General features: G+C 40.6%; 1 protein-coding gene across 3 annotated transcripts in view; it reads right to left on the bottom strand.

Moving 5' to 3' along the window:
• Positions 1–16,256, bottom strand: part of virma (vir like m6A methyltransferase associated) — a 108,779-nt gene extending 92,523 nt beyond the window's left edge. For 2 of the 3 annotated variants that reach the window (XM_072570216.1, XM_072570218.1), the window contains exons 1-4: positions 16,161–16,256; positions 4,013–4,128; positions 3,596–3,682; positions 2,354–2,402 (exon numbers count right to left, since the gene is read on the bottom strand). In XM_072570216.1, coding sequence (XP_072426317.1) covers positions 2,354–2,402; positions 3,596–3,682; positions 4,013–4,128; positions 16,161–16,220 — 312 coding nt within the window. In that variant the 5' untranslated portion in view covers positions 16,221–16,256. The remainder of the gene's footprint in view (positions 1–2,353; positions 2,403–3,595; positions 3,683–4,012; positions 4,129–16,160) is intronic. The other variant, XM_072570217.1, reaches the window with a different exon arrangement.
• Between the last annotated feature and the right edge of the window lie 225 nt (positions 16,257–16,481).

Genomic DNA, 16,481 nt, shown 5'->3' with positions numbered 1-16,481 from the left:
GAGCTGGAAGTTTGGAACTAGGGTGAGATGGGGGAAGGGGAAATTAGGAAACTGTTGAAGTCCACACTAATGCCCTGGGGTTGAAGTGTTCCAAGGCGGAAGATGAGGCGTTCTTCCTCCAGGCGTCGGGTGGTGAGGGAGCGGCGGTGAAGGAGGCCCAGGATCTCCATGTCCTTGGCAGAGTGGGACGGGAAGTTGAAATGTTGGGCCACAGGGCGTTGTGGTTGATTGGTTGAATCTCCTCTGCACCCTTGTCTTTGCAAAGGTATGGCAATCAGAACTGCACACAGTATTCTTTCTGCGGCCTAAACTGCATTTCACAATGTTGTAAAAAGACTTCCTTGCTCCTATACTGTACACCACAGTTAATGAAATCAAACATGCCGTATGCCGCCTTCACCAGCCTATCTACCTGTGCTGAGATCTTCAGGGATCTATGGATTTGTTCACTAAAGTCTCTTTGTTCCTCAGACCTTTCTTGAGACCTATCATTGTGTTTATTCTTCTCGTATCAGACCTCCCGAAATGCATCACCTCACACTTATCAGGATTAAATTCCATCTGCCATCGCTCTACTCAATTCACCACGTGATCAATATCAGATAGTAACCGGAGATCATGCTCTTCACAATACCATCAATTTTCATGTCATCAGGCTTCCAATGATACAAACAACCCTCCATGATTTGGCCCTTATTTGCAAGACAATTTTGGATTCAGTTTAGCTAACCTGCCTTGGATCCAATGGATTCTTACCTTTTGGACCAGCTTTCCACAGGAGACCTAATCAAAATCCTGACTTAAGTCCATGTAAACCACAACAACTGCACTACCCTCATTAATATATTTAGTCACCCTTTTAAAAAACTCAATTAATCAGACAAGATCTCCCTTTAACAAATCTGCTTTGACTATCCCTGATCAATCCCTGCCTTTCCAAGTTTGATTAATCCTGTCTCTCAGAAATGTTTCCAATAGTTTTCCTACCACTGATGTCAGACAAACTGGTCTGTGATTACCTGGCTATCCGTGCCACCCTTCTTTAACAAAGGAACAACATTATCTATCCTCCCGTCATTTGGCACTTCACCTGTGGCCAGCAAAATATTAGATACATTTGCTAGGATGCCAGCAATCTCCTCCTTAGACTCCTAAAGCAGCCTGCAATACATCTGATCAGACTGTGGGGATTTATGCACACTTATGCCCACCAAATCATCTAATATCTTCTCTTTATTAATCTTAATATGTTCTAAAACCTCACCATCCCAGTTAATATCTCAGGCTACAATATTTTTCTCTTTTGTGAATATAGATGAGAAATACTCATTCACATTCTTTGATTCTACGCTCACGTTGCTCCCTTTGTATCTAATAGATCCCACTCTTTCCCTGGTAATCCTTTCACTCTTAATATACTTAAGAAATGCCTTAGGGTTTATCCTTAATCCTACCTGCCAAAGATTGCTGCCCTTCTGCCTATTCCTAGTTTGTTTTTTAAGCACACCCCTACACACACAATACTTTTAAAGGGCATCACCTTTTCTAATGCACTGCACCTAACATAGGCTTCCTTCTTTTTCTTTATCAAGCTCACGATCTCCTCCAACATCCAAGGTTCCCCGGATTTGCTGCCCTTGAGTTTCACTCTTAGGGGGAACACATTGGCTCTGAATTCTCTCTATACCACTTATAAATGACTCCAACTTTCCAAATATGGATTTGGTTTTCTCACTTTTGGTTATCCACTCTACTCAGTAAAAATAAATTTTGAAACAACCGAATAAACATCATATTATCCTGGAGAAAGTGAGGACCACAGATGCTGGAGATCAGAGTCAAAACGTGTGGTGCTGGAAAAGCACAGCTGGTCAGGCAGCATCTAAGGAGCAGGACAGTCGATGTTTCTTTGTCCTGACGAAGGGCTTATGCTCGAAACGTCGACTCTCCTGCTCCTTGGATGCTGCCTGACCAGCTGTGCTTTTCCAGCACCATATTTTTTGACATCATATCATCCTGCCTTGGAGGTACCCAGTTTAATCATTAATGGTTCCTAATTAGTACTGAAGCACTCAAAAGGAGATAATTCACAACTTCTTTATAAATAGTTACCCATAGTTATCTGAATGATCTGAAAATAAAAGGAAGAAGAAACACTGCAGAGATCAGACAGCTGATTTAGCAGCCAAGGCAGATCTCCTGTCTTATCCATTCAGTGACAATGATAATTTAAAACAGAAGGAAAACACACATTAGGTAAATAAAAGGAAAATAATCAAGACAAAAGTATGAAAATTATAAAAAAAACACTTGCACAACAGAAGACACAATGTGCAGTACAAAAAAATCTTACCTTATTATTTGGTCTAAATATAATAGATGCATTTTCATCGTAATCAAGGCTAAGGAAAAATGAGAAAAAAGATAAAGGCATAATTTCTTTAAAATATTGCTTTATCAAATTATTTACTGCTACGCAATGAAAAAATCTCATTTTGTAAAGAAATCTAATCGAATCAGTCCAACAAAAATAGATCCTCATTTGAACATTCTTGAATTTTTAATGTTCCAACTGAGTGTTCAAATATTGTCTCCACCAAGTTTATTATTCTTCTTTATATTTACATGATAAATCAGATATTACTGTAAAAATATATAAAATGGATAGTTATGATAGTCACTGGTTACTTTGGCATTGAAAATTTACAAAAGCCTCATAAATTATGCCACAGAAACATAACGCAAGTTCATTTTCTTCCTATTCACATCCTGCCACACTTTGCAGTGCTACTTATCACTCCTGAAAGCTGGTGAAGAGACACCAAGTGAAGGTCAATCCATCACCACAAAAGGAATGGTGAAAAATCTGACTGCATAACGATGAATGGATGTACTTGACTGAATACCATCTAAGTGTTAATACTGACAGAAATACAACAGACAGAGATAATTGCAAAAATAAAAACTGCTACAATGAAGAGTGCTTGAAAATTAAGCTTTGCATTTTAACAGGCTGTAGAACTTAAGTCAGCCTTGGGAATATGGTAGACACATTATTATATAATTCTGTTATTTAAATATCTGTACTGGGCTTCACTGTGTCCCATTATTAAACTCTCCAATAAGTTTGACAAAACATTTGTTTAACAGGAAGATCTAGCTCTTATATTACTCTACAAATGGGTACGTAAATTCCTTGGTCCAAAAAGACCTCAAATACATCAACATATATTTGCTACTTTGCAGTTAAGAGTGATAGTCCCTTTGACAATTTTTTTGAAGCAAATTTTATTCTTTGTGAAAGATATCAGTTCAGTTCCCCACCAATGGAAGCTCTTCTGAACATGGAAATATTATGAAAACATTACTTTTCCCTGCTACAGCCCAAGTCAATTCATACATCCATACAGGTGGACACCTGTGCTTTTAAACTGGGTGTAATGCGATTAGCAAAAAGATAAGGAGAATTTTAAAAAGTAAAATCTCTTGTCCACAAGAAAATATAAAGCTTAACTTTTTTTTAACTACATCTGTAGAAACAATTTTTCATAGTACTGCAGCACCTCAGTCAAGGCTTGAGCTTTGATAGCCTTACCTTCCTAATCGATCAAAAACAGGCGCACTTGGTTTGCTGACATTGTTGAAAAACAGGTCTAGCTGAAATGCATGAGGTGAGGTCTCCCTGAGATGAGTGAAACAATTGCACTTGTCAGGTAAAACTCTACATGCTAAAATCTAGGCAGTTTACAACTTAAGCATAGATACAAATAAATATACAAATACCCATATAAATACATGAACACAAATGCACACACATTCTTGTGTATGCACCTGTCATTCATTAGTTCAGAAGTAAACATTTTATACCAACGAACCAGTAATGTGATCAAAGGTTATGATCAAGTCAAAATTAACACATTACTTTAGATGCAGAAGTATCCTGTCAATTACATTTAAATTCTTAAATTGCTTTAAAGAAAACACAGGGATTTCCCATTCACCCCTCACTTACCCATATGCCCTGCTATCAGGCAAGCTGTTGTGAGCTTTGACACCAGGAGGAATAACTCGAACTTCATTTATGTAAACCACACACGGAAAGCGAACGACATCCACATGCGTATTCTGCTATAATGTAACAGAATAAAAGACAAGAATTCTTTTAAATTTTAAATACCAATTCTAGTATTAACATAAGAATATTCACCTAAAGTTATATGCTGGGAATGCAAGATTTACATTTGCATAGGAAGAATACATTCCATTAACCTCATGAAATACATTGATAAATTTCGATTGCACAGTTTACTTACAAAGCTTTATATGAAGCTCCTTTCTTGTCTTCATAGCACCCAGCATACACTGACACACACTGACCAAGAGTCAGAAGAACCTGCCTCTGACATCTCCCCTAAACCTTCCTCCAATCACCTTAAAATGATGTCCCCTCATGATAGACCTTTCTACCGTAGGAAAAACTCTCTGGCTATCAACTCTATCTATGCCTCTTATCATCTTGCACACCTCGATCAAGTCATCTCTCATCCTTCTCCGGTCCAATGAGAAAAGCCCTAGCTCCCTCAACCTTTCTTCATTAGACATGCCCTCCAGTCCAGACAGCATCTTGGTAAATCTCCTCTGCAATCTCTCTAAAGCTTCCATGTCTTTCCTTTAATGAGATGACCAGAACTGAACACAATATTCCAAGTGTGGTCCAATCAGGACTCGACAGAGCTGCAGCATAACCTCGCGGCTCTTACACTCAATTTCCTGCTAATAAAAACCAACTCACCATATGCCTTCTTTACAACCCTATCAACTTAGATGGCAACTTTGAGGAATCTATGGACATGGACACCAAGATTCCTCTGTCCTCCACACTACAGGCTCAGTGGTTAGCACTGCTGCCTCACAGCACCAGGGTCCCAGGTTTGATTCCAATCTTGGACAACTGTCTGTGTGGAGTTTGCACATTCTCCCTGTATCTGTGTGGGTTTCCTCCAGGTGCTCCAGTTTCCTCCCACAGTCCAAAGATGTGCAGGCCAGGTGAATTGGCCATGCTAAATTGCCCATAGCGTTAGGTGCATTAGTCAGAGGGAAATGGGTCTGGGTGGGTTACTCTTCAGAGGGTCAGTGTGGACTTGTTGGGCTGAAGGGCCTATTTTCACACTGTAGTGAATCTAATCTAATCACTACCAAGAATTCTGCCTTTAACCCTGTAATCTGTATTCAAATTCAACCTTCCAAAATGAATCACTTCACACTTTTCCAGTTGAACGCCATCTGCCACTTCTCAGCCCATCTCTGCATCCTTGGCTAGTTGAGATGGTCACTGGAACAATAGGTGGGTGGGACAGTGTCACTCAGTTTCCAGTATGCACTATGCTTCATTTCACTTGGATCAAAATGGAAATTTAATGTTTCAAAAGAACTAACAATGTACATCCACTTCTCAACGTCCAGAGCCGTTTCCCAGCACTAGAATCTAACTCAGCACTAGAAACTAATCTTAAAGCTTTTGAGCTGGAAAAGAAATTTGGCCAGTGTTTCCATACCCTGTTATCATTTGTGTGTGTGTGTGTGTCAAAGTAGTATACAGTCAGGTTCAATAGTAACATTATAAAAATCTGCCAGCATCAAGTGAAGACTCACAACCGACAGCTGAGTAACTGAAGATGATCAATGGTCATGAAACCTTCCTGAAAAATTAAGTACTTCGGACAATTTCACAAGTGGTACTTATGGCTGATTTTGCCTTTCCAGAATCAGTATGTTCAGCCATCAAAAGAAGAACACATGATCTTATCCGACTTCACCATGTTCTGTGGTCTGATTCTGATCATCTTTGTTCTTGAGGAAGGATACCAATCATTTAGCTTGAAGATGTGGGAGCAGAAGCTTGTCCAGACAAGTAAACATGTTTGCTGAAATTAGTGCACAGATGCGCAGCTGATCAACTTCAGAGTATTCAAGCATCCTCTCCCCCGACACTGCCTTGACAGTGTTAGTTTGCTCTCAGCAGAGTTGAACTATTTTCTACTATTCACACCATTAACACTCATTTTTTACCTGCATCTGTCCTTCACACCATTAGCACTCCCATTGATTTTTTTTGTTCTGAGTACCCTCACTATCTGTCCCACTTACTTCTCCCCTTTGTCAACTGCTGAAAAGCCTTAATCTGCTAATACCCTTCAGTTCTATAGAAGTCAATAAAACCAAAGTATTCATTCTGTTTCTCTCTCCATCAATGCTGCTAGACCTGCTGACTTTTTCCAGCACTTGGTTTTATTTAAAGTCTGCAGTCCTCCTACACTCCATATTAATGGTGAAGGATGATGAAACAACAAACAGAAGATGGCAGCTCCACAAATGTCTCCATCCTCGATGACTGGGAAGTCCAGCACATCAGTACCAAAGACAAGGCTGAAGCATTTGGAAGCATCTTCAGCCAGAATCACCAAAGGATAATTCATCTCAGTTTCCTCCCAGGTCCACAGCATCAGAGATGTTAGTCCTCAGCCAATTTCATTAAGACTGAATTATGGGCCCTGACAACATTCCAGCACTGGTACTGAAGATGTGTGCATCAGAACATGCTATGCCCCTTGCCACATTGTCCCAATATAATGACAATATTGGTGTCTACAGGTGTCTTGTGCACAACAGATAGGATAAATGGAACTAATCAAATTACTACTATATCAATCTCCTCTCAATCATGAGTAATGGGGGCGACAAGAATGTTATCAAGCAATACTTGCAAAGGAATAACATGCTCACTAATGTTCACTTTGGGTTTGCCAGGTTCACTCAACTCCTGACTTCATTACAGCCTTGAACTAAACATGGACAAATGAGGTGAACTCCAGAAGTGGGGACAGAATGAACTTCCCTTGATATCAAGACAGCATTTGACAAGTGTGGCATCAAGAAGCCCTAGCAAAACTGTAGTTAAACAGAAGCAGGGGAACAATCTCCAAGGTTAGTGTCATTCTTAACACACATTTAGATGACTGTGGTTGTTTGAGGTCAATTATCTAAGCTCCAGCACATCATTTCAGGAGTTCCTCTGGACAGTGACTTGGGCCCAAATATCTTCAGCTACTTCATCAATGATCTTTCTTCTACAAAGTCATAATTTGGACTGTTTGTTGATGAATGTACAATATTCAACACCATTCAGTAATCCTCAGATAGTGAAGCTGTACTTGTCCATATGCAGCAAGACCTGGACATTATCTAGGCTTCAGCTGAGAAGCAGCATGTAGTGACAAGTCACAGACATGCCACATCTCTATCTCCAACAAAAGAGAAGCTAACCAATACCCATTGGCATTCAATGGCATTATTACAACTGAAGTCCTCGATATCTATATCCTGGTAGTTACTATTCACCAGATACTAAACTGAACCAGTTGTATAAATACTGCGGGAAAAGCAGCAGGTCCGAGGCTAAGAATTCTGCAGCAAGTACAAGTCTTGTCTCCCCAGTACCTGTCCACCATCTACAAAGAACAAGTCAGGAGTGCAATGGAATAGTCTCCACCTGCCTGGATGGGTGTAACTCTAAAAACACCACCCAGGACAAAGCAGCCTGCTTGACTCTCACCCCATCCACCACCTTCAATATCACTCCTTCCACTGCAAAACAGAATGACAGCACTCTGTACCATCTATAAGAGGTACTGCAGTAACTGGCTTGAGTTTCCACCAACACCTTCCAAATCTAGGATCTCTACTACCTAGAAGGATAAAGTTCACGGATGCATGGGAACACTACCACCAGCAAGTTCTCCTCAAAGCCACACAACATGATGTCTTGGAACTACACCACCACTCTTTCACTGTCACTGGGTCAAAACCCCTGAAATCCCACCAAACCCCCCTTCTCCTAGCAGCACTGGATGGTATCAAGCTTCTTGAGTGTTATCAAAGCTGCAGTCAACCAGGCAAGTAGGGAATATACCATCACACTTCTGACCTGTGCCTTGTAGATGGTGGACAGGCTTTTATGGAGTCGGGTGGTGAACTTATTTTTATTATCAAACTGTTCAGAGATGTATTATACACCTCTGGAGCAGGTGGGTTTTGAACCCAGGCCTCTTAGTTCACGGATAGAGACACTACTATTGTACCATAAGAAGGCCCTTAGTCAGGTGGTGAATTACTCACTGCAGTGTTCCTCGCACCTGAACTACTTTTGTAGCTAAATGTTATTTATATGGCTTTTGCAGTTCAGTTTCTGGTTAATGGTAACCCACATTGTATAAGCAGTTTATTTTAACTTTCCAGATCAGCAGTGTTTGGTTTTAAAAAAAGGGCTATTGGAAGCTGAGAAAAGTTAAGGTGAGTTACATGAACTAATCAAAAAAAGAGGTAATCAGATTCTAACAACCATAAATTGAAGCCACAGCGAGGTCAAACTTATGTGGGATCGAGAAGGACATTGAGTATTGTAATGGGACACTAAGTGTTTTGAAATCTTTAAATCGGTGTTATATGTAAGTGGTTTGGTTTGTTCTAATTTCATTTCTTTTGCATAAAGTTCTGCAAAAAATTTTGGCTTTTAACTTTGGTAAAAATATTTAATACTGATTCATAATGTACACAGACTGTCTTCAAATCATTAGCACATAATCTTTCATAATTCTTCCATGGTCCTCTGAACCAACTTGGATAGCTGGATACCGGAACCCAGGTATTTCCAATAGCCGAAGGAAAACAGCACAGGTTTAGTTTTCCTCATTTAAATATAACTGCATGTTCCTGCCCAAACATAAGCAGATGCTGGGTGTAGTACTGAAAAATGATTAGAGTGTAGTAGAAACAGTTGGAACATGAGGGCACAGCAGCACAGTTCAATTCTACAAACACTGCTGCATAGGAATTCACAGATGATGTAGCAATTGATTAATTTTCCTCCTTACTTATTCTTGAGTTATCTTCAATCATTCGTCAACCCAGAATAATTAGTACAGCTGTCTACAAGAATGAACCAAATAATAGAATTCAACTCGTGTCTCTTATTTCCTCTTATGACAGGAAAATACTGCCAACTCTATTGGGTACAGCTTAGTTTGAGTATTAAATGAAGGGGAAATCAATTTCTATTCCTTAACTTTCAAAATCAACAAAGTAGTTTACAAACCTGGGTAGTTTGCTCGTGTTGTTGGGAAGGTTTTTAATTAATTTGGCAAGCAGGTAGAGCAGATGTAAAGTTGGAAGCAGGGTCCCACCAGATATAGAAAGGATGCTTGGGCAGTCAGCAGTTGGAAAAGACATGGACATCGTCCAGAAAGCTAAATTACATCCATTTTAATGCAAGGAACTTGACTGTTAAGGCTAATGATCTTAGAGCACCGAGCATGGGAATATGATACCTTTGCTATAACTAAGACATGGTTGAAGGAAAGATTGACAGAAAAAGAAGTGGCAGCTCAACCTCAGGTTATACAGGTTTGAAGCACAATAGCTTGGGTGGGGAATGTAAGGGAGGTGAGGGCATTGCATTGCTGATAAAGGAAACCATCATTGCAGTAAACAGGGAGGATTTTGTAGAAGGATCTTTAAATGAGGCCATCTGGGTACAGTTTAGAAATAAACAAAAAGGTGATTATTTTACTGATATTAAACGACAGGCCTACCAACAGACGGGGAGATAGGTGATACGTGGGCAAAACACAAAGATGTAACAGAAATAGGGTTATTGTTGTAAGAAAGTTAAACTTTGCTAACATGAACTGGAATCACCTTATCGTGAAAGGGTCAGACGGGGTAAAATTTTTCAACTGCATTCAGGAGAATTTCTTGTACCAGTATGCAGATCTTAGGGACTGAAACCAGCCAAGTGATTGAGGTTTCAGCAGGTGAGCATTTTGGGGATAGCGACCATGAGGCTGTAAGTTTCTAAGTCACTATGGAAAGGAATAAGGATAATGCAGAAGTGTCTAAATTGGGAGAAAGGCTGATTTCAATACTTTTAGATGAGATCTGGCAAACAGACTGGGAACAGCGACTTGCAGGTAAGTCTACATTTGGAAAGTGGGAATCATTGAAAAGTCGTATAGTGAGAATTCAAAGTCTGTGGAGGATATGGGCAGCATGTCCTGGGAACCCTGCAAGTCAAGAGAGTTTGATAAAGAAAATGAAGGAAACACATGTCAGGCATAGAGCATTTAAAAACCGAGGAGACTCTTCAAAGGTGTGCATGGGTTGCTTAAAAATAAATTAGGAGGGCAAAGAAGGGCCACAAAATACCTTTGGCCGACAGGATCAATGAAATCCCTAATTTTTTTTGAGAACTCTATTCACAGTAAGAGGATTATGAGGGGAAGAGTGGGACCTATTAGAGACAAAAGGAGCAACCTGTTCATGGAGCCTGAGGGTGTAGGAGGGGTCATAAATGAATATCTCTCATCTGTATTCACAAAAGAGAAAGACATTTGAGATTTTGGAGGTGATTTGTAGTTCAGGTTGTGGATCGGGTTGTAAGTTTGCATGCTGAGCTGGTAGATGTGTGCTCAGATGTTTCGTCACCATGCGAAGTATCATCATCAGTGAGCCTCCAGTGAAGCGTCGATGTTCTGCCCCACTTGCTATTTATCTGTCTCAGTTTGTTGTGGTGGGTGATATCATTTCCAGTTCTGTTTCTGAGAGGTTGATAAAAGTGGTCCAAATCTATATGTTTGTTAATGGAGTTCTGGTTTGAATGCCAGACCTCTAGGAATTCCCCTGCATGTCTTTGTTTAGCCTGTCCCAGGATGGATGTATTGTCCTAGTCAAACTGGTGTCCCTCTTCACCTGCGTTTGGATACAAGTGATAGTTGATCATGTCTTTTGGTAGCTAATTGGTGTTCATTTATCCTGGAGGCTAGTTTTATGCCCATTTGTCAAATGTAATGTTTGTTGCAGTCCTTGCAGGGTATGTTGTATATGCCGTTCATTCTGCTGGTTGTTGGTACAGGGTTCTTTAAATTCATCAGCAGTGTTTCAGTGTGGTGGTAGGTTTATAGCTACCATGATGCCTTGGAGTCAGAGTAGTCTGGTTGTCATTTCTGAGATGTCTTTGATGTATGGCAGTGTGGCTAGAGTCTCTGGGAGTGTTGTGTCATCTTGTTTAGGTCTGTTGCGCATGAATTTAAAGGATCCCGTACCAATACCAGCAAAACGAATGGCATGTACAAAATACTCTGCAAGGACTGCAACAAACATTACACTGGACAAACAGGCAGGAAACTAGCCACCAAATGACATAACCAACTATCACTGGTATCCATCCATATGGATGAAGAGGGACACCAGTTCGAATGGGACAATACACCCATCCTGGATGAACAAAGACATGCAGGGGAATTCCTGGAGGCCTGGCATTCAAACTGGAACTCCATTAACAAACATATAGATTTGGACTCCATTTACCAACCTCTCAGAAATTGAACCAGAAATGATATCATCTAAATGATATAGCAAACCGAGACAGATAAATAGCAAGAAGGGCAGAACAACAATGCTTCACCAGAGGCACACTAATGATGTTACCGAGCATGGTGACAAAATGTCTCAGAACAAATCTACCATTTCAATGAGCAAACTAAAAACAGAGAAAGACATTGTGACTGGGGATTTGGTGAAGTTCTAGACATGTTAAGATTAATAAGGAGGAGTTGTGAGGTGATTTAGCAGGCTTCTTTGGGAGACAAGGGAGAACATTGCTGGGGTCAAGATTAGAGTAGTGCTGGAAAAGCACAGCAGGTCAGGCAGCATCCGAGGAGCAGAAAAATCAATGTTTCGGACCAAAGCCCTTCATCAGGAATGAGGCTCATTCCTGACAGAAGGGCTTTGGCCCGAAACATCAATTTTCTTGCTCTTTGGATGCTGCCTGACCTGCTGTGCTTTTTCAGCACTACATTAATCTTGACTCTAATCTCCAGTATCTGCAGTATTCACTTTGGCTTAGAAGACTGCTGGTGCCCTGGTGGACATATTTAATATTTCACTGGCCACAGGTGAAGAGCCAGATAACTGGCTCCTTTGTTCAAGAAGGGCAGCATGGATAGGCCAGTTCATCTGACGTCAGCAGTAGGGCATTTATTGGAGGTATTCTGAGGTCAGGATTAATCAACACTTGGAAAGGCAGGGTCGATCAGGGATCGTCAGCATAGATTTGTTCGACGGAGATCACGTCTGATTAATTCAACTGAGTTTTTTGAAAAAGTGACTAATATATTGATAAGGGTAGTACGGCTGATGTGATCTACAGGCACTTCAGGAAGACCTTTGACAAGGCCTCACATGGAAAGCTGGTCCAAAAGGTAAGAATCCATAGGCTCAAAGGCAAGTTGGCAAACTGGATCCAAAATTGGCTTGCGAAGAGGCAAAGAGTAATGGTGGAAGATTGCTTTTTTGTGACTGGAAGATTGTGAACACTGGTGTTTCACAGGATTTGGTCTTTGTGATGTACGTTAACAACTTGGATGTGAATACATAAGGTATAATTAGTAAATTTGTGGATGACTGGAAAACTAATGGTGTTGTTGGTGGTGAGGATGATCTCAGGCTCCTGTTTGATATTGATCATGTGGTAAATTGGGCAGAACAATGGTAGATAGAATTTAATCCTGACAAGTATGAGGTGATGCATTTTGGAAGTTCTAATAAGGGAAGAATAAACACAATGAGTGATAGGTCCCAAGGGAGATCTGAGGTACAAAGAGACCTTTGTGAACAAGTCCATAGTTCCCTGAAGATCTCAGCACAGGTAGATGGGATGGTGAAGGCAGCATACGGGATGCTTGACTTCATTAACTGGGGTGTACAATAAAGGAGCAAGGAAGTCTTGTTAAACATTATAAAATGCAGTTTAGGCCACTGCTGGAATACTGTATGTAGTTCTGATTGCCATACTTTTGGAATGACATGATTGCACTGGAGACAGTGCAGAGGAGATTCACCAGGATGTTGCCTGGGATGAAAAGTCTGGGTTTGTTTTCTTGGAGCAAAGGAAGCTGAGGGTCGATCTGATTTGAGAAATGCAAGATTATGAGAAGTACAGATGAGAAATGATACTCACGATCTACCCTATGTCTGACCAGAGGGCAAAAGTTTAAGGCGAGGGGTAATGGTTCAGAGGAGACCTGAGGAAAACATTTTTCACTCAGAGGGTAGGAGAAATACGCAATATGCAACCTGAGTGGATGGTTGAGACAAGTATTTGCACAACATTTAAGAAGCATCTGGATAAGCACTTAAAATCCCAGGGCATGGTAGGCTATACACTGAATATCGATAAAAGGGATTAGTGTAAGTTGGTGTTTCTTGGTTGGCATAGACATGGTGACCAAAGTGCCTCTTTCTGTGCTGCGTGACTCTACAAGATCAAGACTTCAGGTTTTTTAACTTAATTTTACTTAGTGGAAAAACTATCAAAGTTTACCACAGGTTTAAGGCAGTATGGTATTGTACAGTTCAATTTATGGTATTGATCGTGTTCAAAGTCAACAGTTTAAAGACTCGTTTATTTAATTAAAAATAATCACAGGCACAGTTCCAAGACATCTCAAGATTCAGTTAGGATTTGCAATCAATTTCCAACTCCCTGCTGGAGAGTATATGCTTAAGCAAAGTCACAATCAAACAAATTGAATGCCCCTCACTAATAACAGTGTGGTAAGCTTCACAGGTCACATAAAAATGTTACCTGGACCAACTTTATGAAGCACTACCACCACTCATAGTTCAACTTAAATAAGTATCTTCAACAGACCTTAATTTGAGATAACAATAAAGATACTGTAGAAAAATAGTAACACTTGACAAACTATAAGCTACCTTGGCATTATGGTTGCCCACAAACCTACCAACACACTGAAACAGTTGCTGATGTACCTAAAGGACCCCATACCAATAACCAACAAAACTAATGTCATATACAAAATACCCTGCAAGGACAACAACAAACACTACATTGGACAGACAGGCAAGAAACTAGCCACCAAGAGATCTTTACACACAGGTGGAGGAGGACACCATTTTGACTGGGACAATACATCCAACCTAGGACATGCTAAACAAAGACACAGAGGGGAATTCCTACAGGCCTGGCATTCAAACTGGAACTCCATCAATAAACACATTGGTAAATAGGATCAAATCAATCTCTCAGAAAAAGAATCAGAAATGATATCACCATCTTTAACAGACCAAATAGAAAGCGGGACAGAACACCAGCTTCAACAGAGGCTCAGTGACGATGTTGCCTAGCATGGTGATGAAATATCTGAGAACAAACCTCTCCGCTCAGCGAGCAAACTTACAACTTGAACCTCAACCTGAGGTACGAATCTTCTCAAAAAATTGCAAACTATAAGTGTTGCTGTGCTTCAAATTGTAACCTGCTGCCAATTAGCTTTACAACTAATTTTGTTCTTTTGCATGAAGTTGGAAAAGCAAATCTATTTTCCTGCAATTCAGGTTATGTTGAATAATTTTGTTTAAATCGTGTTTTTGAAATTTTTTAATACTGCAATTTCAGTGACAATTCAACAATGAACAAAATAAATCTTTTTATCAACCACTGTAACAGCAGGATAATAAGATTAACAAATCAGTGATCCAGAGGACCAAATACTTTGAAGGCATGAGATGCAATCACATACAACTTCAATTCAATTCAGCTGTAGATCCAAAATAAAAAAAACTAATCTCAGTCAATATCGTGGGCGTCACGGTGGCACAGTGGTTAGCACTGCTGCCTCACAGCACCAGAGACCCGGGTTCAATACCCGACTCCAATACCCAACTCAGGTGACTCTCTGTGTGGAGTCTGCACATTCTCCCCGTGTCTGCATGGGTTTCCTCCGGATGCTCCGGTTTCCTCCCACACTCCAAAGATGTGCAGGTCAGGTGAATTGGCCATGCTAAATTGCCCATAGTGTTAGGTAAAGGGTAGATGTAGGGATATGGGTGGGTTGCGCTTCGGTGGGTCAATGTGGACTTGTTGGGCCGAAGGGCCTGTTTCCACACTGTAAGTAATCTAATCTAATCATTGGTAAACCATCATGTTTTCATGAAAATCCAATCTAGTGGGAAGGAAATCTGCTAGTGTTATCCAGTCTGACTGCGACTCCAGATCCACATCAATGTGGCAGTCTCGTAACTGCCTTCTGAAACATAAGTTACCTGATTATCTCAAATTAACACAAATATTTAAAGTGATGTCATCTTGAGCTAAGATAATGGTCAAAAACACTCCTCCTTTCTCTATCTTCAATTCCCTCCTGAAATTGAAATTTTTAAACCCCAAATTACTGCACAATGTACAAAACTGAACATTTACATCCAGTAACTTAACAGAAAAATCTCCTATTTAACGTAAACATATTCCATGCAATTAAGAATCTATATACTAATTTTCCCTGAGTATAATTTGAGGACATGTGTTATCCTGTGAATATTTCCAGATGAATTATAACCATTTATTTTTAACTTGGAAATCATAGCCAACCACCGACTATTCGGTTGCACAACTTCTGAGACAAGTATAAACACTAGCATTCCTGGCCTGTAAAAGTGATCTCCTTCAATGTTTCATCCTTGCCTTACAGATGCTGGTAAAATGTAACTGGTGTATAATGCAAGATCTGCTAAAATAATTTAAAATGCTTTATGCTCTCCCTTAACAATTGTGTGCAATCAGCGCAGCACATTCTCGTTCATCATCAGCCATCCCGGAAAGCGCTGCACAGAAATTGCTGGCAGCTTATTCACGTCTTTAAATTTGAGTCCCATTTTCCAGATCAGTTCTTGAATTTCGTTCTGGGTGAGGGGAAAGGGAGCGGTAACTATCACTTGACCAGAAACAAAACCAACAGCTAACGCCGGAGGACAAGGGTGCAAGAGAGACAATAGCAACTCGAAACTACAGCGTGTACTGCTCGACCCATAAGCTCTGTCGGTCCCGCAAGAGAGGAAAGGGCACTGATCCTGGGTCACTCTAACACCCCGGCCCGATCCCACTCCCACCGCTATTAAAGGCCCAGTTCAGGCTGCAGCACGCCGAGCGCTATTTACAAAAGCAACTGCGGCAAGAGAAGTCAAGCAAAAGTGATGGGAGAAGCCAGTCCCGATGAATGACGAAAAGGACGACCCCAGGACTTTACCTCTGAGTTTGAGTGTTTAAACGTATCTAAAAACAGCAGCTCAGCCGCTGTATCCGCCATGTCTCCACATGCGTCACTTCCGTTCCTGATTCTTCCGGTTTCCCAGGGCGCATGCCCGAAGCGGGGCGGGAAGAATGTGGATGGCTCGAGCAGTGGCAGTTGTGGAGTAGTTACATATTGTACTTCGTTCATGGGTTTTATAAACCTTAAAAGGAAGGTGCCATCGGGAGTTAGCAAACTGTGTTAATCGGGTATCTCTTGTTAGTATGTGTGCTAGGTTACAACCTGCGAACAGGGACTTTATTTTATTTATTCGTTTGG

This window comes from Chiloscyllium punctatum, chromosome 5, assembly GCF_047496795.1.
Source record: "Chiloscyllium punctatum isolate Juve2018m chromosome 5, sChiPun1.3, whole genome shotgun sequence".
NCBI lineage: Eukaryota > Metazoa > Chordata > Chondrichthyes > Orectolobiformes > Hemiscylliidae > Chiloscyllium > Chiloscyllium punctatum.
The sequence above is the reverse complement of the archived record's forward strand: the minus strand, read 5'-3'. Positions and strand labels throughout refer to the sequence as shown.